The 22,299-nt window shown below is 52.0% G+C and overlaps 1 protein-coding gene, 1 long non-coding RNA gene and 1 other non-coding gene across 3 annotated transcripts; 2 read left to right on the top strand and 1 right to left on the bottom strand.

Annotated features, from left to right (window-relative positions):
* The first annotated feature begins 567 nt into the window (after window positions 1–567).
* trnaq-cug (transfer RNA glutamine (anticodon CUG)) lies at window positions 568–639 on the top strand. The gene has a single exon. It is a non-coding gene; the product is annotated as a tRNA-Gln (tRNA).
* A 3,717-nt stretch (window positions 640–4,356) lies between these two features.
* On the bottom strand, window positions 4,357–4,949 carry LOC133147203 (uncharacterized). The gene is made up of 2 exons (XR_009711563.1): window positions 4,838–4,949; window positions 4,357–4,797 (listed from the first exon to the last, which is right to left on the bottom strand). It is a non-coding gene; the product is annotated as an uncharacterized LOC133147203 (long non-coding RNA).
* Window positions 4,950–18,347: 13,398 nt separating this feature from the next.
* On the top strand, window positions 18,348–19,380 carry LOC133147199 (neuropilin-1-like). Its single transcript, XM_061271232.1, has 4 exons — window positions 18,348–18,469; window positions 18,651–18,794; window positions 18,939–19,070; window positions 19,136–19,380. The coding sequence occupies exons 2-4, from the start codon at window positions 18,692–18,694 to the stop codon at window positions 19,378–19,380; spliced, it is 480 nt and encodes a 159-aa protein (XP_061127216.1). The 5' UTR covers window positions 18,348–18,469; window positions 18,651–18,691.
* Window positions 19,381–22,299: the final 2,919 nt, after the last annotated feature.

Below are 22,299 nucleotides of genomic sequence, written 5' to 3'. Positions count from 1 at the left end.
CTGCAAGAGATGCTTGCTGTTTGGCCTTGCTGTTTTTATGATGTACCACAGAAGAGAGATTACAGCTGGGTCAGACAGGACGCAGCTGGCAACTCAGTGACACAGCAAAATGAAGACATCTACCAAGACAGTTCCTTTTCAACAAAGAATGATTGCTGATCACTCATGTTTCCTGATTTCATCACAGACACAAACAATGATCGCTGATCACTCATGTTTCCTGAATTCATCACAGACACAAAGAATGGTTGCTGATCACTCGTACTCTTTCTCACACTGTTCCATATCAGTATGTAACACCTTGTAATTTTTCTTCTTACGAAACAAAGCCCACGTGCTTCCCTCCTCCCCTTTTAGAGGGCTTGTCTCATTTTGTGGGTAGGGCAAATCCAAATAAAAAGAGCAGGAGTACATACAGATAATTAGTGTAGTGAGATTGTTGTGAAGGATCTGTACTGCACTCCTTGCGAGAAAAGACTTAATATTCTGTCTCACTTGTGGTCTGTTTGCTGTTGCTCTTCTCTTAATAGTTATTCAGTCATCAAAATAAACTTGACGCATTGCCAGGGTTCTATGGTGTAATGGTGAGCACTCTGGACTCTGAATCCAGCGATCTGAGTTCAAGTCTCGGTGGGACCTCAAATAATTTGTCATTTAGCTGGGAAAAATTTGCAGATGGCAGCAGCTTGTGTGCTGCCCCATGAATTTGCATGCTTCCCCACACCTGAGGGTTCCATGAGCGCTCTAGACTCTGAATCCAGTGATCTCAGTTCTGGTCTCGGTTGGACCTCAAATATTTTGTCATATGCAAGAGTTTGGGCACCCCTAATCAATTTCAAGATTTTCTCTATAAATCCTTGGCTATTCGGATCAGCAATTTCCGTTAAATAGATCATATAGCAGACAGACACAGTGATATTTGAGAAGTGAAATTAAGTTTATAGTAGTTACAGATTTGTCAAGAAGAATGGACCATTATACCTTCAACCAGAATCCACACTCTCATTGGAAGCTATAGGAAGTGTTTATAGCAGTGGTTCTTAACCTTGTTGGAGGTACCGAATCCCACCAGTTTCATATGCGCAATCACCGAACCCCTCGTTAGTGAGAAAAAATACATGTGTTTTTTCAAATTCAAGACATAGATGTTTTCTTACTGGCACACAAAATGAGCCGTGCATGAACATCACCTTGTTCACAGAATAAAACCAACACAATGCATGAATTCACAAGAAATGGCATACCAGCAAATCAGTGTGACGTCTGCTTTTGCCTTTGCGAGACCAGTTCAGATATGCGGATATATAAATCAGGTGTGTTCGGACCTCTCCAGCGAAGGCTCTGCTGAACCCCTGAAACCGACTCACCGAACCCCCAGGGTTCGACCAAACCCAGGTTAAGAACCACTCGTCTAGAGGCTGTTATTTCTGCAAAACGAGTATCTACTAAATTTATGTACCTGCCTTCTTTTGTTGAAATAATAATTGCACATTGTCAGCAAATCCAATAAACTTCATTTCACTTCTCAAATATCACTGCCGCCATCCACCGTCTATGGATTCGGGCTAGCGCCCAAGATTAAATTGGGCTAGTTGATCAACAGCAATGTTTTAAAGAAGGGCTCGTCTGGGAGTTAAATCCAGGACCTCCCACACCCAAAGCGAGAATCATACCCCTAGACCAACGAGCCAAAACGAGACCTGGCAGACCATGACCACAAGGAATTTCGGTTTCTTTGTGTGTCTTGACATATGAAGGGATTGACAATAAAGCTGACTTTTGACTTTTTTGACTTTTTTGACATGTTACGTTCCGTGTAACGTTGGCCTGTCAAACGCTCCACATAATGATAGACAACAGTGTTTGCAAGAAGAGCTCGTCCGGGAGCTAAACCCGGGCAATCATGCATCCTAAGCAAGAATCATGCAAGTTTCATTCCCCCGTACCAATGAGCCCCATAGTAGACCAGCTGACCCCGTTACATTCCGATTGGTAGCCCATGTGACATGGACCTGAAGACTGAATGTGTCTTAATTAATGGAATAAATGGAATCTGGTTGGCCTAAGGCTCCTAATTCCCTAACTTCAACCCCTAACGCTAACTCTAAAACCGTAACAATAACCAAACCCTAATAATTAACCCCTTACCTGCTAACTCGCTAACGGTAACCCCCTCACCTTTAACCCTAACCTCTGATGCTCCCCCTAAAAGTAGTGCCCTCTAAACCTGAAGGCAGGTGTTGGGTTCACAACATTTTTCTGAAAAGAATCTCACAGAGGCAGGATATCTCTTTTTGGCGAACGATCATCTGCAGATGGGCTCAATCCCAGACACCGCGAGTGTCGTTGGGATCTGCGCCCTTCCTTCAGTTTGGTCGTGCCTTTTATTGAGGAACAAACAAAGGGGCAAGTGTACATGTACATGAATGCATAGCTTCTTTAGACGGGAAGGACATTCCACAATTACATCTCATGACCACCGCGCAACAGCGATACTATAAGGACAGAAGCGGTAGGGTCGTCACATGACTTTAGCTAGAAAAAAGACGTAGTCTTAGTGCTCATGGGATGGATACCTCTGTTGGAGTTCTCATGACTTCTACTTAAATAAGACGTTTGTCTGCTTCAGCCATCCCATGACAACCTCATGATATGTACATGGATAGCTAACTATGGGCTCATTGTATTGCGCGGCTCGTGACTCCACACATGAGCTCCTTAGCCAGCCATCTGCTCCCAAGACATTATCACGAGGCCAAACTATCACATGTTGCGGAGAATCTTGCACACATAGGTAGATACATAGAATCCAATGATAAAAAGTAAATTTTTCCCAACAGCAGGCATATATGAACCAGACCAGCAGATTGCCCCATTTCAGTACTGTTTTAGAAAAGTTTACAGATGGTTAATATCCACATAATAGTTATGCACGCATGTGTTCTGTGAGCGTTCCCCTTTCTGCCTCTTCCCTTTCCTTTCTCCTGCCAAGCAGTCCATCTTGCCCCAACACAGGGCATGTCCTCGTTAGTATCGTGGATAGTATCTCTGCTTGTCGCGTAAAAGACCGGGGTTCGGTTATCAACCCAAGTGTGTTAACCTATGTTTGCAGCAGAGTCATTATATAGCTGGATTGGTTGTGCGTGCATCTGAACTTAAGTGAGTGACCTGTAGGTTTTTCAAAATGAACTCAAACTTTTATCTGTAGCCGCCTTCTACTAAATCAGTGGTCCCCAACCCTTTTGGCGCCACGGACCGGTTACGTGTCAGAAATATTTTCGTGGAGCGACCTTTATATAAATAAATAATACATTTATATACTATGTGCTAACCCTAACCCTAACCCTAACCCTAACCCTAACCCTAACCCTAACCCTATTTTTACTTTGTGTATTGTTTACTTGAATGTTTTGTTTGTCTGTGGACCAATTGGGTGTAATATGTCTCGCAGTTTTGATCTCTTTGTATGTCTTGACATGTGAAGAAATTGACAATAAAGCAGACTTTGACTTTGACAATGTGTTACAGTAATCCAGGCGCGACATAATAGTTTCCGCATCACCGGTCGAGAGAATCGGACGAATCTTACCAATATTACGGAGGTGAAAAAGCGCAATTTTAGTTATGTTCTTAATGTGCTTTTGAAAGGAGAGAGTTTGGTCAAAGATTACCCCGAGATTAGATACAGTATCGCTCTGACTGATAGTACAGGTATCCATAGTTATAGTGGTTTCCTTAAATAAGTGGTGATAACAAGCTGGACCAATTATCAACATCTCAGTTTTATCTGGGATAAGACGAAGGAAATTGAGAGACATCCATTGATGGATCTCCGCAAGGCACGCCTCAAGATTAGAACAGTCCCGCGGATTTGTCATCGATAACGGCATATATAATTGAGTGTCATCGGCGTAACATTGAAAACTAATGTTATATTTATGTATTATGTCGCCAAGCGGAATCATATACGTAAATTACGTATTCAATAGAATTGGTCCGAGTACCGATCCCTGCGGGACACCACAAGTAACGTTATAGAGCTCAGAGGTCGCATTACCATGAACTACTCGTGTTTTTGCTATGAATGGGAGATTTGAAACCGGCCTATAATTACTGAGACAGTCCGGGTCGAGATTTGGTCGCTTAAGTAGCGGTTTAATGATAGCGGTTTTAAAGGCTGTTGGCACTATACCAGAGGAGACAGACAGATTAATTATATTTAAGACGGACGGTCCTAAAATTTGAAATAATTCTTTGAATTGTTTGGCTGGAAGCAGGTCGAGTGAACATGTTGTTTGTTTAGCCACACTAACCAATTGCGTAAGCCTTTCAAGGGACACACTTTTAAAATTTGAGTCAGAGTCAGCTTTATTGTCAATTCCTTCATGCCAAGACACACAAAGAAATCGAAATTACGTTTCCTCCATCCCACGGTGACGAGACACAGTACACGAGTAACATACAAGTAAACAACGGGGGAGAGAGTTCAGGACGCCAAAAGCCTGAAGATCACAAACTTCGCCAGAGGCGAGCAGTGCTTGCATCCCACCACAGAGTCCCGGCACCATTCGTCACGGATGTAGACACGCATTCCACCTCCTCGCGATGTTCCCCCTCGTACAATGGCCCGGTCCGCCCGATAGCACGCTAGCCGCTCCAGATGCACAGCAGTTACGCACTGTCCGTTTCATAGATCTCAGCAGGCATGTTGATGCCCAGCGATCGAACGTTCGCCCGAAGAAAGGAAGGCACGGCCGGTCGAGCTGGGTTGGCCGCCAGCCTGGCCCGGACGCCCCGCTCTCGCCCCTCTTCAGCCTCCTCGCACACCGCTTCCGACGCTTCAGGACGGAGCAGACCGAGCGCCTTTAATGTCCCTGCTTCAAAGTCCAGATCGCCACAAAACTCGCTTTCGCCGATGTCGAGCTGTACCAGCCCGCTGTACTTGTAGCACAACCCGGTTGATAGGGTTATTGCATGTTCGGCAGCGCCGGTAATGGGCGGTCTCGACTGAGCGATTGGAACTGTCATCTTGATCTCATCCCTAATGGATTCAATCTTTCAAGCGAAAAATTTCATGAACCCGTCGGCTGAGTGGAAGGAGCTATCGGAGGTCGGATGGCACCGCGTCAGCTTTGCCACTGTATCAAATAAGTATTTAGGATTGTTTTTATTGAGGTTAATAATTTGCGAGAAATAATTAGTTTTTGCTAAAATAAGCGCATCTTTGTATTTCAGGAGGCTGTCGCGCCATGCCTGATGGAAAACCTCAAGTTTGGTTCAACGCCATTTTCGTTCATGCTTTCTACATAATTGCTTAAGCGTTTGTGTTTCACCTGTGATCTGTGTAGTAGGCTTTCTACGGCGAGTTTTCAGACGTAGTGGCGCTACCGAGTCGATGGCATTTAACAATGTCGCATTGAATTCATTTGTAAGATTATCAATAGAGCCAATATATGCTTGAAATATATCATTGGAGCCACCGTGTATCACTATATTTGAGTGGCTAGTGTTGTTGGACCTACGCTGTTGACTAGACCTATTGCGAGCTAGCGCCCTTAGATTAGCTTTTATGTCGGGTGCTCTGCCTCCAGGGATACACAATACCGTGGCTGGAAATAATAGTTTTTTCAAATCAGATGAGTGGAAACGTTTCAAATATTTCACAAATAATTTTAAGAAGATTCTTGAAAGTTACGACAATTTGAAATTTTAGCATGACATGAATTTAATGCACAATTTGTTGTTGCGGGCCACAGAAAATGATACGGTGTGCCATAACTGCCCCCCGGGTCTCGAGTTCGACACCGGTGGTCTAGGGGTATGAATCTTGCTTTGGGTGTGAGAGGTCCAGGGTTCAACTCCCAGATGATCTCTTCGTTAAAACATTGCTGTTGATCAACTAGTGCAATTTTATCTGAGGTGCATGTCACATGGGCTGTCAATTGAAACGAAACGGTTTGAATTAACTTACCTTGGGTCTCTTAAATCTGTTGTTTTGATTCTCATCACTTGCCGTCATGTGTCATCCATTGCGCCACTCACCCTACGAGACTGTATCGACTGTAAACTTGTCTGGAAAACTGTCATTGACCTAAGAAAGGCTGTTTAGCAACAGTGACCAGCAGACAAATTCAACAAGGTAATTTGATTAAACCATAACCCGGATTCGAATCGAACACCATTAACCACTACACAATCATGGCCTATATGCAGTAGCGTTAAATAGATTGTGTATATTGGCCATGATCGTATAGTGGTTAGTACTCTGCGTTGTGGCCGCAGCAACACTGGCTCGAATCTGGATCATGGCTTAATCAAATTACTTTGAATTGCTCCCTTGCTTCATATTGCTAAACTGCCATCTTTTGGACAATGACAATTTTCCACACAAGTTTACGGTCAGTAGCCGTAACTTGTAGGGTTAGGGTTAGCGGCGCAATGGATAAAACATCATGGCATATTCAAATAATGTCACCCATTTTTTTTTTTCATTTTTGCAAAAGTGTTGCACACAAGCTTAACAGGCACATATTCCTGTGGGGCTCGTGGAGCGATGGGTAACGCATCTGTCTACAGATCAGAATATTCCAGGACTCCTGGCCAGCTCACATGCCATTTTGTGGTCAACATTAGCTATGTGTAATTTATGTGAACTTTTGGGTTGAAGTAACTCACAGACACTGTCAACAAATAGTCTTTCCAATTTTGTCTCTGTTGAGAGATGCTCTCAATTATACATTTTTCTATTGTATGTTTTGTCGGAATATGTTTAAATCGTGTTATTTTCTTATGACAGCATCTTGATTTATTATGTGATTGGAACCACCTGTGATGACCTGTTAAGTGGGCGTGTTTGATAAAAAGCCTTCCTGCATGCTGCACAGTGGGTCCCTACAAGCTGTTACCGCAGTAGTCGCAGCGAATGGTGTGCAAACAGAATATTCCTCCTCCTTAAACACAGGCCGGTGGAACGTTTGGCAGAATCTCGTGTAGGTCCGGCCACCTCCTTAAACACAGGCCGGTGGAACGTTTGGCAGAATCTCGTGGAGGACCGGCCGCCTCCTTAAACACAGGCCGGTGGAACGTTTAGCAGAATCTCGTGGAGGACCGGCCGCCTCCTTAAACACAAACTGGTGGGAACGTTTGGCAGAATTGCGTGACGGCCGCCTGCTCCCGGCGTCCGCACGTGAACGAACACACCCTCCCGGGGACGGCCGTCTGCTCCCTACCGCCGTCCTTCACCCCCTCACCTTCCGGACCCCCGTCTGCTCCCGGCGGGCCTCCGAGTACCCCCCCCCCTTCTCCCGAACTGACCGACAGGCAATGAGACCCGCCTTGGTAGGGCCCCCACCGGCCCCGGCTCGCGCCTGCGTTGGGTGGACGGTTCCTCCCCACTTGCGGGTCGCTCTCCGTGGAGGACCGGCCGCCTCACTAAACATAGGCCGGGCGAAAATCTGCGAATGTTCTACATCCAAGGAAGGAGGAACCGGCCGCCTCCTTAAACCACCGGCCGGGCGAAAATCTGCGAATGTTATCTATCCAAGGACGGAGGAACCGGCCGCCTCCTTAACCACAGGCCGGGCGAAAATCTGCGAATGTTATCCATCCAAGGACGGAGGACCGGCCGCCTCCTTAAACACAGGCCGGTGGGAACGACTGGCAGAATCGCGTGACGGCCGCCTGCTCCCGGCGTCCGCACGTGAACAAACACCCCCCTCCCGGGGACGGCCGTCTGCTCCCGGCCGCCGTCCTTCACCCCCTCAGCTTCCGGACCCCCGTCTGCTCCCGGCGGGCCTCCGAGTACCCTCCCCTTCCCCCGAACTGACCGACTGGCACTCATGACCCGCCTTGGTAGGGCCCCCACCGGCCCCGGCTCGCGCCGGCGTTGGGTGGACGGTTCCTCCCCACTTGCGTGTCGCACTCTAGCGCCTCGGCCGCCGCGAGAGCGTGCGCTACGCGACGCTCCCGCAGGCCTTGCCGCGACCGTACGGCAGCGAGACCGAGACGCCCTGAATCACGCACCTAGAGGAAATCAACAGAGGCCGAGCGCGCGATCCGATCGCGGCACGCCGCGTGGGCGTCCGCAGGCCGCGCCGGTCTACCACGAATGCTGTTTCTGAAACCCGTGCCTAACCAGACGGCACCGCGGGATGTGCTGTCCCACTCTGCTCGACTATCCGAATAGCCTTTCCCGACTGCTGCGTTGCGGGAGGCGTCTTTCGTGCCGCCGGTGGCGTATGACCTTCCGCGTGAGGCGTGCGGGCTCGGGGGGGCCGCAATGACCGAGTCTGACTCGGACGGGGCGCAGCTTCCCTCCCGGTCGCAGCAATAAGCGCCGAACGCAGCGTTGGTCACCAGCCCCCCGGCGGGTTCGTCGGGAGCGCCGGTACCCTTCCGTAGCTAGTTGCCAGCTGGCCACAGCGGGCCGCACCGACCGAGTCTGACTCGCCAGCTTCCCGTCTGGGTGACAGCGGCGCTGAGAACGGAGGGGCGGCCGGAACCCCTTCGAACCCCCGGCTCCAACTCCGCATCCTGGCCGCAGCGCGAGACCGGCGGGCCGTAACGACCGAGTCTGACTTGGACGGGGCGCAGCTTCCCGCTTGGGCCTCGGCGCGCGTGCCTCGCGCGAGCAAGTCGCCGGCACAGCGCCGCGCCCCGACCCCCGCTTTACAGAAACGAAGCGAGCCTCAGCGGGCCGCAACGACCGAGTCTGACTCGGACGGGGCGCAGCTTCCCGCCTGGGTCATCGCACGTTCCCCCAGCTCGGGCCTGGAAGGCCGACGCCTTTCCCCGGACCACCGCCGTGCCCGCACGGTTCATCCTCGGCCCCCGCTGGCCAAGCCCGACCGACGTGCCACCCCCGTTGCCGAGTTCACTCTTCCCGAGCTTCGTCCCCAACCCTCACGCGAACCGCCCGTCCCCCGACCGACCGACGGGAGCCGCTTGCCAAGCGACGTATGCGTCAGCGTCCTACGGGTCTGATCTGGCCACAGTACGCGCGCGGCAGACACAGCGACACCGCGGCGGCAGCTAAGGGCGGGCGAGCTCACACGGATCAGCTTACGGAGCGCGGCCCGGCTCCTCTCGTCAAGGCCTCAGCGAGCGGCTTGAATGTTCCGTTGCCGGCCGGAGGCCCGTCCCACCCGCTAGGCTCGTGAAGACGATTTACCCCAGCAAGCCCCTGCTGACGCGAGTGGCGTCCGGAAAATGTCGCAGAAACCGCTCGGCCGAGCAACCCCTTCCGACCCTCACCCCTACGTGGTTGATCCTGCCAGTAGCATATGCTTGTCTCAAGGATTAAGCCATGCAAGTCTAAGTGCACACGGCCCGCGAATGGCTCATTAAATCAGTTATGGTTCCTTTGATCGCTCCATAGTTACTTGGATAACTGTGGCAATTCTAGAGCTAATACATGCAAACGAGCGCCGTCCTCCGGGGACGCGCGCATTTATCAGACCCAAAACTCACGCAGTGCCCGGGCGCGCGGGCCAAGGGGTCCGGCCCGGGAATCAGGGTTCGATTCCGGAGAGGGAGACTGAGAAACGGCTACCACATCCAAGGAAGGCAGCAGGCGCGCAAATTACCCACTCCCGACACGGGGAGGTAGTGACAAAAAATAACAATACAGGACTCTTTCGAGGCCCTGTAATTGGAATGAGCACAGTCCAAACCCTTGGGCGAGAACCCATTGGAGGGCAAGTCTGGTGCCAGCAGCCGTGGTAATTCCAGCTCCAATAGCGTATCTTAAAGTTGCTGCAGTTAAAAAGCTCGTAGTTGGACCTCGGGACGCGAGCTGACGGTCCGCCGCGAGGCGTGCATCCGTCTGTCCCAGCCCCTGCCTCTCGGTCCGCCCCCGGGATGCCCTTAACTGGGTGTCCCGTCCGGGGCCCGAAGCGTTTACTTTGAAAAAATTAGAGTGTTCAAAGCAGGCCAGCGCCGCCTTGCATACCGCAGCTAGGAATGATGGAATATGACCCCGGTTCTATTTTGTGGGTTTTCCCTCCTGAACTGGGGCCATGATTGAGAGGGACGGCCGGGGGCATTCGTATTGCACCGCTAGAGGTGAAATTCTTGGACTGGCGCAAGACGGGCCAGGGCGAAAGCATTTGCCAAGAATGTTTTCATTAATCAAGAACGAAAGTCGGAGGTTCGAAGACGATCAGATACCGTCGTAGATCCGACCATAAACGATGCCGACCCGCGATCCGGTGGCGTTATTCCCATGACCCGCCGGGCAGCGCCCGGGAAACCACCAAGTCTTTGGGAGTATGGTTGCAAAGCTGAAACTTAAAGGAATTGACGGAAGGGCACCACCAGGAGTAGAGCCTGCGGCTTAATTTGACTCAACACGGGAAACCTCACCCGGCCCGGACACGGACAGGATTGACAGATTGACAGCTCTTTCTCGATTCCGTGGGTGGTGGTGCATGGCCGTTCTTAGTTGGTGGAGCGATTTGTCTGGTTAATTCCAATAACGAACGAGACTCCGACATGCTAAATAGTTACGCGGCCATCGAGCGGTCGGCGGGCAACTTCTTAGAAGGACAAGTGGCGTTCAGCCACACGAGATTGAGCAATAACAGGTCTGTGATGCCCTTAGATGTCCGGGGCTACACGCGCGCCACACTGAGCAGACCAGTGTGTGCCACATCCCCTGCGTCGAGGCGGACGGGGAGATGGCGTTACGCTACGCGCGGACCCTCCGCCGGGGCTTGCTGGCGCTGTCGCCGCCGTCCACCGCCGGACGGGGAAAGCTGGCGTTACGCCGCGCGCAGACCCTCCGCCGGCGCGCAAAGACGCCGGGGCTTGCTGGCGCGGTCGCCGCCGTCCACCGCCGCGCTCCCCTCAGCAGCGCGCCGTGGTTGCCAAGTTCCAACGATCAAAAATATGGTCTTTCCGACCTTCCGGCAACGGGTGCCACCCACCCGCCTCAGAACGTGCGTGTGGTGTTGACATTAAACCCCCCAGGGTCCGCCGAAGGCGGGCCGCGAGTTGGGTACCCGCCGCAATGGGTTATAGTTCCGAGTGGGAGGCCTCCGATGACACCGGGCCCGACCCCGGCCGTGGCCAACCCGAGACCAATTCAAGATAGCGAGGGAGAGTCCGGCCGGCGCTAGTCGAGCGGGCGCGCAGGGGCGGGGGGCGGACGGTGACGTCGCGCGACGGTGGGCGGCGGGCCAACGCCGGCGTGACGACCGGGCCTTTCCCACAGACGACGCACGCGCGCGGGCCACATACCGACCAACCGCTTAGCCGCGCCGCCGCCGGGGTCAATCTCTCGCATTGTTTGGGCGCGGCAGGCGAGGAGGCCGGCCCCGCGCGCCAGCGCCGCCCGCCCAGGTGTGGCCCCGGGTCCGTCCCGGCCGGCCGACCGCACTGGCCGCCCGGTTCCGGAGACATCCGGGTTACCCTCCTGGGGGGGCCAGGGCGCGTGAGCCGCGGAAGTCCTTCCTCCGTCATCCTCCGCTCATCGCTTCGGTCTAAGGGGCCGGGCCCCCGCGCGCCGGCACCAAACGCCCCCCGGCTAAGGCGGGGCGAACGAGTGTGTGAGCCGCGGGAAAAGTCCCTTCCCCCGTCGTCCTAGGCGGCGCTCCGGGCTAGGGCGGGGAGGGTCGGCGGAAGCCTTCCCCCCCGCACGCCTTTCGCCCTCGGCTGTGCGTTCGACGCGGGCCACTGGTCCCGCTCCATTCTCCGGTAATGATCCTTCCGCAGGTTCACCTACGGAAACCTTGCTTTGCAACCATACTCGGCGGGAAGGACGGCAGCCGGGAGCAGACGGCCGTCCCCGGAAGGGGGGTGTTTGTTCACGTGCGGACGCCGGGAGCAGGCGCCCATCACGCGATTCTGCCAGTCGTTCCCACCGGCCTGTGTTAAAGGAGGCGGCCGGTCCTCCGTCCTTGGATGGATAACATTCGCAGATTTTCGCCCGACCTGTGTTTAAGGAGGCGGCCGGTTCCTCCGTCCTTGGATGGATAACATTCGCAGATTTTGGCCCGGCCGGTGGTTTGAGGAGGCGGCCGGTTCCTCCTTCCTTGGATGGATAACATTCGCAGATTTTCGCCCGGCCTATGTTTAGTGAGGCGGCCGGTCCTCCGTCCTTGGATGGATAACATTCGCATATTTTCGCCCGGCCTGTGTTTAAGGAGGCGGCCGGTTCCTCCTTCCTTGGATGGATAACATTCGTTGATTTTCGCCCGGCCTATGTTTAGTGAGGCGGCCGGTCCTCCACGGAGAGCGACCCGCAAGTAGGGGGAACCGTCCACCTAACGCCGGCGGGAGCCGGGGCCGGTGGGGGCCCTACCAAGGCGGGTCTCATTGCCTGTCGGTCAGTTCGGGAGAAGGGGGGGGTACTCAGAGGCCCGCCGGGAGCAGACGGGGGTCCGGAAGGTGAGGGGGTGAAGGACGGCGGCTGGGAGCAGACGGCCGTCCCCGGGAGGGGGGTGTTCGTTCACGTGCGGACGCCGGGAGCAGGCGGCCGTCACGCGGTTCTGCCAGTCGTTCCCACCGGCCTGTGTTTAAGTTTGGCCGGTCCTCCACGAGATTCTGCCAAACGTTCCACCGGCCTGTGTTTAAGGAGGCGGCCGGTCATCCCCGTCGTTCCGCCGGCCTGTGTTTAAGGAGGCGGCCGGTCCTCCACTATTCCTTCCTTGGATGGAAAACATGTAGCACTTTGAAAATGTTCGAGCAATGTGGCACTTTGAAAATTTTTGAGCAATGTGGCACTTTGAAAGTTTTCGAGAGTTTTTGTACTTAGAAAGATTTTCGCTCTTGCACTTCCAGAGTGCTTTGCCAGAGCTCCTAGGTTCGCTGTCCGAGCAGGTGAACACTTTTTGGGGGGGAACACAACGCTGGAGACACCAGCCGCCTGGTTCTCGGGGCAAAATTTTGTGTTCCCCACACTCGTTCTGACTATATTTTGCGATTTGGGGGTAAAGGTAATGAGTACAGTGACTAGGGGGACCAACTCATCGTACTCTGGCGCACCAACAGACCAAAGCTGGTACTGCACCTACCCCTGGTACCCCAACCCCTGGTACCTGAAGGGACTTTGAAAATTTCCGCCAAATTTCGGAGGGAGCTCCAGGGCGAGAGGCTGATTTTTCGTTATTTGCAGCCGACCGCGGAACCAGCGCGGAGCAGACACTTTACGGCGCAAGAGCCGTTGGCACTTAGAAATTTTTCGCCAAAGTTGGCGCGAGCTCCAGGGGGAAGAGGCTGATTTTCTGCTATTTGTGGCCGACCGCGGGAACCAGCCAAAGCGGACACTTTACGGCGCAAGAGCCGTTGGCACTTAGAAATTTTTCGCCAAAGTTGGCGCGAGCTCCAGGGGAAGAGGCTGATTTTCTGCTATTTGTGGCCGACCGCGGGAACCAGCCAAAGCGGACACTTTACGGCACAAGAGCCGTTGGCAATTTGAAATTTTTCGCCTGAGTTGGCGCGAGCTCCAGGAGGAGAGGCTGATTTTTCGCCATTTGTGGCCGACCGCGGGAACCAGCCAAAGCGGACGCTTTACGGCGCAAGAGCCGTTGGCACTTAGAAATTTTTCGCAAAAGTTGGCGCGAGCTCCAGGGGGAAGAGGCTGATTTTCTGCTATTTGTGGCCGACCGCGGGAACCAGCCAAAGCGGACACTTTACGGCGCAAGAACCGTTGGCACTTAGAAATTTTTCGCCTGAGTTGGCGCGAGCTCCAGGAGGAGAGGCTGATTTTTCGCCATTTGTGGCTGACCGCGGGAACCAGCGCGGAGCGGACACTTGACGGTGCAAGAGCCGGTGGCACTTAGAATTTTTTCGCCTGAGTCGGTGCGACTTCCAGGAGGAGAGGCGGATTTTTCGCTCTTTGTGGCCGACACCGGGAACCAGCGCGGAGCGGACACTTGACCGCGCAAGAGCCGTTGGCACTTAGGAAATATTCGCCAGAGTCGGCGCGAGCTGCAGGAGGAGAGGCTGATTTTTCGCTCTTTGTGGCCGACACCCGGAACCAGCGCAGAGCGGACACTTGACCGCGCAAGAGCCGTTGGCACTTGGGAAATATTCGCCAGAGTCGGCGCAAGCTCCAGGAGGAGAGGCTGATTTTTCGCTCTTTGTGGCCGACACCCGGAACCAGCGCGGAGCGGACACTTGACCGCGCAAGAGCCGTTGGCACTTAGGAAATATTCGCCAGAGTTGGCACGAGCTCCAGGAGGAGAGGCTGATTTTTCGCTCTTTGTGGCCGACAGCAGAAACCAGCGCGGAGCGGACACTTGACCGCGCAAGAGCCGTTGTATTCGCCAGAGTTGGCGTGAGCTCCAGGGAGAGAGGCCGAATTATTGCGATTCGGATCCGACAGGGGAACCGTCCCAATTCGGACAGCTTGTGCGGCAGCCCACGCTCGCACTTAGAAAATGTTCTGAAATTCTCACTGACTTCCGTGGTGGAGAGGCCGAATTTTTGCCATTCGGGGCCGACCGGGGAACCGTCACCACTCGGACAGCTTGTGTGTCAGCCCTCGGTCACACTTAGAAAATATTCTGAAATTCTCACCGACTTCCGTAGTGGAGAGGCCGGATTTTCGCAATTCGGGGCCGACCGGGGAACCGTCGCCACTCGGACAGCTTGTGCGGCAGCCCACGCTCACACTTAGAAAATATTCTGAAATTCTCACCGACTTCCGTGGTGGAGAGGCCGAGTTTTCGCCATTCGGGGCCGACCGGGGAACTGTCGACACTCGGACAGCTTGTGCGGCAGCCCACGCTCGCACTTAGAAAATATTCTGAAATTCTCACCGACTTCCGTGGTGGAGAGGCCGAATTTTCGCCATTCGGGGCCGACCGGGGAATCGTCGCAATTCAGACAGCTTGTGCGGCAGCCCACGCTCGCACTTAGAAAATATTCCGAAATTCTCACCGACTTCCGTGGTGGAGAGGCCGAATTTTCGCCATTCGGATCCGACCGGGGAACCGTCGCCACTCGGACAGCTTGTGTGTCAGCCTTTTGTGACACTTAGAAAATATTCTGAAATTCTCACCGACTTCCGTGGTGGAGAGGCCAAATTATCGCGATTCGGATCTGACAGGGGAACCGTCGCAATTCGGACAGCTTGTGCGGCAGCCCACGCTCGCACTTAGAAAATATTCTGAAATTCTCACGACTTCCGTGGTGGAGAGGCCGAATTTTCGCCATTCGGGGCCGACCAGGGAACCGTCAACACTCGGACAGCTTGTGCGGCAGCCCACGCTCGCACTTAGAAAATATTCTGAAATTCTCACCGACTTCCGTGGTGGAGAGGCCGAATTTTCGCCATTCGGGGCCGACCGGGGAACCGTCGCCACTCGGACAGCTTGTGCGGCAGCCCATGCTCGCACTTAGAAAATATTCTGAAATTCTCACCAACTTCCGTAGTGGAGAGGCCGAATTTTCGCCATTCGGGGCCGACCGGGGAACTGTCGCCACTCGGACAGCTTGTGCGGCAGCCCACGCTCGCACTTCGAAATTATTCTGAAATTCTCACCGACTTCCGTGGTGGAGAGGCCGAATTATCGCAATTCGGATCCGACAGGCGAACTGTCGCAATTCGGACAGCTTGTGCGGCAGGCCACGCTCACACTTAGAAAATATTCTGAAATTGTCACCGACTTCCGTGGTGGAGAGGCCGAATTTTCACCATTCGGATCCGACCGGGGAACCGTCGCACCTCGGACAGCTTGTGCGGCAGCCCACGCTCGCACTTAGAAAATATTCTGAAATTCTCACCGACTTCCGTGGTGGAGAGGCCGAATTTTCGCCATTCGGGGCCGACCGGGGAACCGTCGCCACTCGGACAGCTTGTGCGGCAGCCCACGCTCGCACTTAGAAAATATTCTGAAATTCTCACCGACTTCCGTGGTGGAGAGGCCGAATTATCGCGATTCGGATCCGACAGGGGAACCGTCGCAATTCAGACAGCTTGTGCGGCAGCCCACGCTCGCATTTAGAAAATATTCTGAAATTCTCACCGACTTCTGTGGTGGAGAGGCCGAATTTTCACCATTCGGATCCGACCGGGGAACCGTCGCACCTCGGACAGCTTGTGCGGCAGCCCACGCTCGCACTTAGAAAATATTCTGAAATTCTCACCGACCTCCGTGTTGGAGAGGCCGAATTTTTGCCATTCGGATCCGACCAGGGAACCAGCGCGCCTCGGATAGATTGCGTGTCAGCCCTCGGTGACACTCAGAAAATATTCGCAAAATTTGATTGGACCTCCAGGACCGCTTTTTCACCGTCGTTGTCCGACCGGGGAACCGTCGTAGCTCGGACAGTTCGTGTGCCAGCATCCGCTGGCACTTAGAAAAATTTTCAAAAAGAAAAAAAAAGTCTTCTGCATATACGTGCCGACTATATTTTGCGATTAGGGGGTAAAGGGGATGAGTACAGTAACTAGGGGTACCAACTCATCGTACTCTGGCGCACCAACAGACCAAAGCTGGTACTGCAACCCTAAGAGCTACCCCGGCTGCCGCGAGCGATGCCCGGCGAGGCTTCCAGAGCCTCGGCTAAGCATTTTCGACGGCCCGCTGGTCTTCCAGGGGCGCTCCGGCCGGTCCTCGGGGGGCCGTTCCGCCTATTTTTTTACGCCCGATTAGGCTTCCAGGGCCGCGGCTAAGCATTTTTAACCAATTATGGAGCTTTTTGAGGACTTCCAGCTGGAGCTCCAGGGCCGTTCCGCCTAACTTTTTACGCCCGATTAGGCTTCCAGGGACGCGGCTAAGCATTTTTAACCGATTATGGAGCTTTTTTGGGACCTCCAGGTGGAGCTCCAGGGCCGTTCCGCCTAGCTTTTTATGCCCGATTACGCTTCCAGGGACGCGGCTAAGCATTTTTAACCGATTACGGAGCTTTTTTTGGACCTCCAGCTGGAGCTCCAGGGCCGTTCCGCCTAACTTCTTACGCCCGATTAGGCTTCCAGGGACGCGGCTAAGCATTTTTAACCAATTATGGAGCTTTTTTGGGACTTCCATGTGGAGCTCCAGGGCCGTTCCGCCTAACCTTTTACGCCCGATTGGGCTTCCAGGGACCTGGCTAAGCATTTTTAACCGATTATGGAGGTTTTGCAGACCTCCAGGTGGAGCTCCAGGGCCGTTCCGCCTAGCTTTTTACGCTCGATTACGCTTCCAGGGACGCGGCTAAGCATTTTTAACCGATTATGGAGCTTTTTTGGGACTTCCATGTGGAGCTCCAGGGCCGTTCCGCCTAACTTTCTACGCCCGATTAGGCTTCCAGGGACGCGGCTAAGCATTTTTAACCAATTATGGAGCTTTTTTGGGACTTCCATGTGGAGCTCCAGGGCTGTTCCGCCTAACCTTTTACGCCCGATTGGGCTTCCAGGGACGCGGCTAAGCATTTTTAACCGATCATGGAGCTTTTTTTGGACCTCCAGCTGGAGCTCCAGGGCCGTTCCGCCTAACTTTTTACGCCCGATTAGGCTTCCAGGGACGCGGCTAAGCATTTTTAACCAATTATGGAGCTTTTTTGGGACTTCCATGTGGAGCTCCAGGGCCGTTCCGCCTAACCTTTTACGCCCGATTGGGCTTCCAGGGACCCGGCTAAGCATTTTAACAGATTATGGAGGTTTTTGCGGACCTCCAGCTGGAGCTCCAGTGCCGTTCCGCCTAACCTTTTACGCCCGATTGGGCTTCCAGGGACCCGGCTAAGCATTTTTAACAGATTATGGAGCTTTTTGCGGACTTCCGGCTGGAGCTCCAGGGCCGCTCCGCCTAACCTTTTACGCCCGATTGGGCTTTCAGGGCCGTGGCTAAGCATTTTTAACCGATTATGGAGGTTTTAGCGGACCTCCAGGTGGAGTTCCAGGGCCGTTCCGCCTAACCTTTTACGCCCGATTGGGCTTCCAGGGACCCGGCTAAGCATTTTTAACCGATTATGGAGGTTTTTGCGGACCTCCCGGTGGAGCTCCAGGGCCGTTCCGCCTAGCTTTTTACGCCCGATTACGCTTCCAGGGACGCGGCTAAGCATTTTTAACAGATTATGGAGCTTCTTGCGGACCTCCAGCTGGAGCTCATTCGCGCGAGACCGAAAGAAAAAAAACGGCATGAAAATGAAGAATCGAAAAAGCTTGATTTTTTTCAACCGGGGCGCAGGGAGTCCTAACCGGGGCTCGCCCCGGCTTGGCTACGTCTCTGGTCTACACTATTTCAAGATTTAAGATTCAAGAGTTTTTATTCGCCGTGTTTGAACGTGCCAAACAAGGGATTTGACTTCGGTAAATCACACCCTCTGTTCAACATTTAGGTGACTAACAACACTCAGGACATATGAAAAATGGCAACTATTCTCAAACATCCCCTGATCTTAAACTCCTGGTTAGCTGGTTAGCAAGCCTTGGGCTAAACAGGTTCTACTGCAGGTACATATTTTTACTATGTGTCCTCTCTGCATCCATTGCAGCCTGGTCATCCTGGAAGAGGGACCCTCCCATCTGTGGGCTCTTCTCAAGGTTTCTCATTTACCCTTTATTTGTCATTTTTCACACGTCCTGAGTGTTGTTAGTTACCTAAATGTTGAACAGAGGCTGTGTTGTACCGAAGTCAAATTCCTTGTTTGACACCCTCAAACATTGCAAATAAACACTGAGGTATTAGGCCCACTTACACTCACTGGTGTCTCGTAACTTGCAGAGGACTGCTCAGTGGAAGGCATCCTCCCTTGCTACAGGGAAATGTGCAACAGCCAGCAAAGATGCCACATTGAGCTTTTGAAGGACCAGTCCTGCCCTGCCACCTACAAATATCTGCAGATGGTCTATAGCTGTGAACAGAAAGGTGGGATTCACGTCTCGTGATCTTCCACTCTGCACTGAATCTAAGACTATCTAAAGCAATGCAAGGAGTCCCACAAGGGGTTCGACGGCCAGATTTTTTTTTAATCGTCCGTTCCAAATTAAAATGACTTTTGGCTGTCCTCAGTATGTCTCGATAGTCTGGGCATCGCCGACGGCAGCGTTGCAGACTCTTCCTTCAAAGCCTCCTCAATGAAAGACGCCACCCCAGTAAAAGCCCGCCTCAACAGGGAGTCCTGCTGGAAGCCGTCAAGAAATCGTACGTAGAAAATTGACCGCTTGGGACTTTGGTCACCTGAGCTTTGGAATGTCTGCCTCCTCCAGCCGTCGGCAGCTGGATCCTGGTGAACCTCGGCTACAAGAGAAAGGTGACGTTGATCGTGACCCAGGGGTGTGATAGCAACGATACTCGCTCCTGGGACATCAAACTTGAGATGAGACTAAGCGTTGACAAGAGGAAGTGGACCAAACACCTGGACGGGAAGGTGAGCGCGGGGGGGCCAATCAAGTCGACTGTGACCGCATCCTTCAATCTTGTCACAACAAACAAGGAAACATTCCATTTCTAGTTCATCGGCGGTGGGACTCATCTGCTTGAGACGCCCGCAATCGCTCAGTACGTCTGCATCCTGCCGCTAGAAAATTGTCCAGAATTTGGCCTCCGCTTTGACATCTTGGGATGCGCACAAGAGGGTGAGCAACACAATTTGCCGCTTTGGTTGCCGAAAACAACAATCCCAAAACATGCCACGAACTCTCGCCTTTTGTCCGACAGATGAGACGACCTGTGCCGGAAAGTTCAACAGCCTCCGCTTCACCAATTCGATGACATGAGTCACGCTTGACACAATGTTTCATGACCGCCTGTCGTCAATGTCACGTGTGTGTCTTCTGCAGGTTCTACTGTCCGCCCGGGTGTGACAAAGAGGAACACTTTGTCTTCGGAACGATGGTCTACTCTGCAGTACGGGATTGCCTGACCCCACCGGTGGACTTCTTGTCTGTGACTGCAAGTATGTGTAAATGCAGGACTCGCACATCTGTGCGGCTGCTATTCACGCTGGAGTCATTCAGAACAACATCGGAGGAGATTGCATTGTGATGAGCGCTCCCAAGCAGCACGTTTACTTGGGCTCCACCGGGAACGGGAGCACCTCCAGACAGAGAAGTCCCATGAAGAGCAACCGACTAATTATCACTTTATTATTTGCACTGGGTGTGTATTTTATGTTTGCGGACAGGGGTGAGTTAAAAAAAAATTTAGGTCACGCCAACTGTCATGACGACTAAAACTCACACAGGGTCTCGCCTGCAGAGCCCAGATGCTCGTTACCTGACTGGGAGGAGTTTGCGGGGTTCTGCTACAAACATTTTGACGATGAATTGAACTGGGCTGATCCTCAACGGGTCTGCCGTGGTATTGGTGCCAAACTGGTGTCCATCCGCACCGAGGTGGAGCAGGCGTGGGTTAAAGTGCCTCTAATGTTGGCGCGCATCCCAACCTTAAATTTCCAAAAGTCTCCGTAGAACGACTCGATGGGTGCAATATCTGATAACCGGATGAGAGCTCTGTTCCCATCCGTTCCTGCAGAAACCAGCGACATGTGGACCGAACTGAACAACCTGGTTCGTGTGGTCGGACCGCCACAAGGTGACCTTCACCCACTGGGCCAGCGTGTCAGTCTCGGTAAACACTCTGTGGCTGTGTTACGGCAGGTGCGTGGTCAAATCAGCATTTGGAAGATGAATAGATTTGCGCTCCACTGAAATTGATTGTTTTCCTTCAGACTGGAAGAAGATGGAAGCCAATGTCTTGCGCCCAAGTCAACAGCTTCATGTGCAAAATGCCCCACAGAGCATTTTCCAATTGCCTCATCGAAGCCACAGGTGGCGTCATAGAGTCAACCTCGCTGTGTTGGTTCCAAACATCCCAAGACCAATCGAAGTCCATGGAGAAAATTAACAATGCAAGCAAGACATCGAAGACGAAAATTTAATGCCCTTCCTACTCTGCTCAAAATAAATAGTATCACCATTTTAACAAAAAAAAAAACACAAAAACAAAAAAAATGTCACTGACTAAGGACAACATACCTGTACAGCTGCTGCGAGAAGGCCTGGAGAGCAAACTTATCACAAGTGTTTTTGGCATTTAGCTTAGCTGTTATTAGCCAACTAGATGTCATGTCCAGATGCAATGTGAACAAGCGTGCGATGTTCACTAAGACTCGACTCTACTTGGTTTGTCCTTTTCTCTTGACAACTTTGAATGCCTTTTTGTAAGGTTACTGACTCAAAGAGCAAAACACATTGTACAGAAATTCCAGTGCTTTCAAAGAGCCCAATTGTAAGAACGTGAGACAAGAATAGTTTTGAAGCTGGAATGAAAGGTTCAAAGTCAATTATTGCTCTCATTCATTGTTTTGTTTTTACTAATGTCGTGTTGTCTTGTCCTCATTGGCCTGTAGAAAGCGAGCCCAGACTTGACAGCTTTTTGTTTTATTCTACAAACCGGATTCGGTTAAAGTTGGGAAATTGTGTAAAATGTAAATAAAAACAAAACACAATTTGAAAATCCATTTCAACTTATATTCAATTGAATACACGACAAAGACAACATATTTAATGCTCAAATTCATTATCTTTATTTTTCAAATAATAATTTACTTAGAATTTCATGGCTGCAGCACGTGCAGTAGAAGTTAGGAAAGAGCATGTTTACCACTATGTTACATCACCTTTCCTTTTGATAACATTCAATAAACATTTTTGGAAGAGAGGAGACTACCGTTTTTTTCCATGTATATTGCGCAAAATTTAACTAATTTATTGTCCTAAAATCTAGGGTGCGCATTATACATGGGTACAATTTTTTATTTTTTTTTTGTAAGAAAATCATTGTCCAACAATTTTTGAAGAAAATCTTGTCACGGATGGAGTGTGGAAAGGAGCAGGGCGACCAAGTGCAGCTTGGACCAGGGTTCATTGGAGGAACTCAAAACACAGACTTGGTAAACTAATATAACTCTCTAACAAAACCAACAACAGGACTGACCGACAAAGACGTGGAACAAAAAGACAGGGTGACTTTTCCAAAGACAGGAACAGAAACCTGTGTTATTGTCAAATACTGTTTGTTTTTTAATCTCCATCGCGGACTGGACGTCACACGGAGGCAGTATCACTGCGCATGCGCACTATAGATCCGATGCGAATAGTCCTCTTCTTGACTGTCAATGAATGTGATAGTTTAATACAATCAGCAAATAACAAAATGTGTATTACAGGTAATATTTTATTTCACAACACTTTGCCTTGTTCCTTTTGTCTCTGCTGTTCACTTCAAACACGCTTCATACGAACGCAATGCTCTCGTATCAGACGCTTGCTGGATCACCTGCTCGTTTGCTGTCACAATGTACCCTACACAAAACTGAAACATTTGTTGCAGCTCCGAGTCACGGCGAGGGGCAAGTTTTGGTTTCCAA

Source organism: Syngnathus typhle, unplaced genomic scaffold (genome assembly GCF_033458585.1).
Source record: "Syngnathus typhle isolate RoL2023-S1 ecotype Sweden unplaced genomic scaffold, RoL_Styp_1.0 HiC_scaffold_35, whole genome shotgun sequence".
In the NCBI taxonomy this organism is placed as follows: Eukaryota; Metazoa; Chordata; class Actinopteri; order Syngnathiformes; family Syngnathidae; genus Syngnathus; species Syngnathus typhle.
The sequence above is the reverse complement of the archived record's forward strand: the minus strand, read 5'-3'. Positions and strand labels throughout refer to the sequence as shown.

Excerpts from the sequence above, each read along its gene's own strand:
- LOC133147199 (XM_061271232.1), top strand. The coding sequence starts at position 18,692 with ATGTGCAACAGCCAGCAAAGATGCCACATTGAGCTTTTGAAGGACCAG. Across the intron at positions 18,795-18,938 it reads CTATAGCTGTGAACAGAAAG|TATGTCTCGATAGTCTGGGC; the intron begins GTGGGATTCACG and ends GGCTGTCCTCAG. Across the intron at positions 19,071-19,135 it reads CTGGAAGCCGTCAAGAAATC|CCGTCGGCAGCTGGATCCTG; the intron begins GTACGTAGAAAA and ends TGCCTCCTCCAG.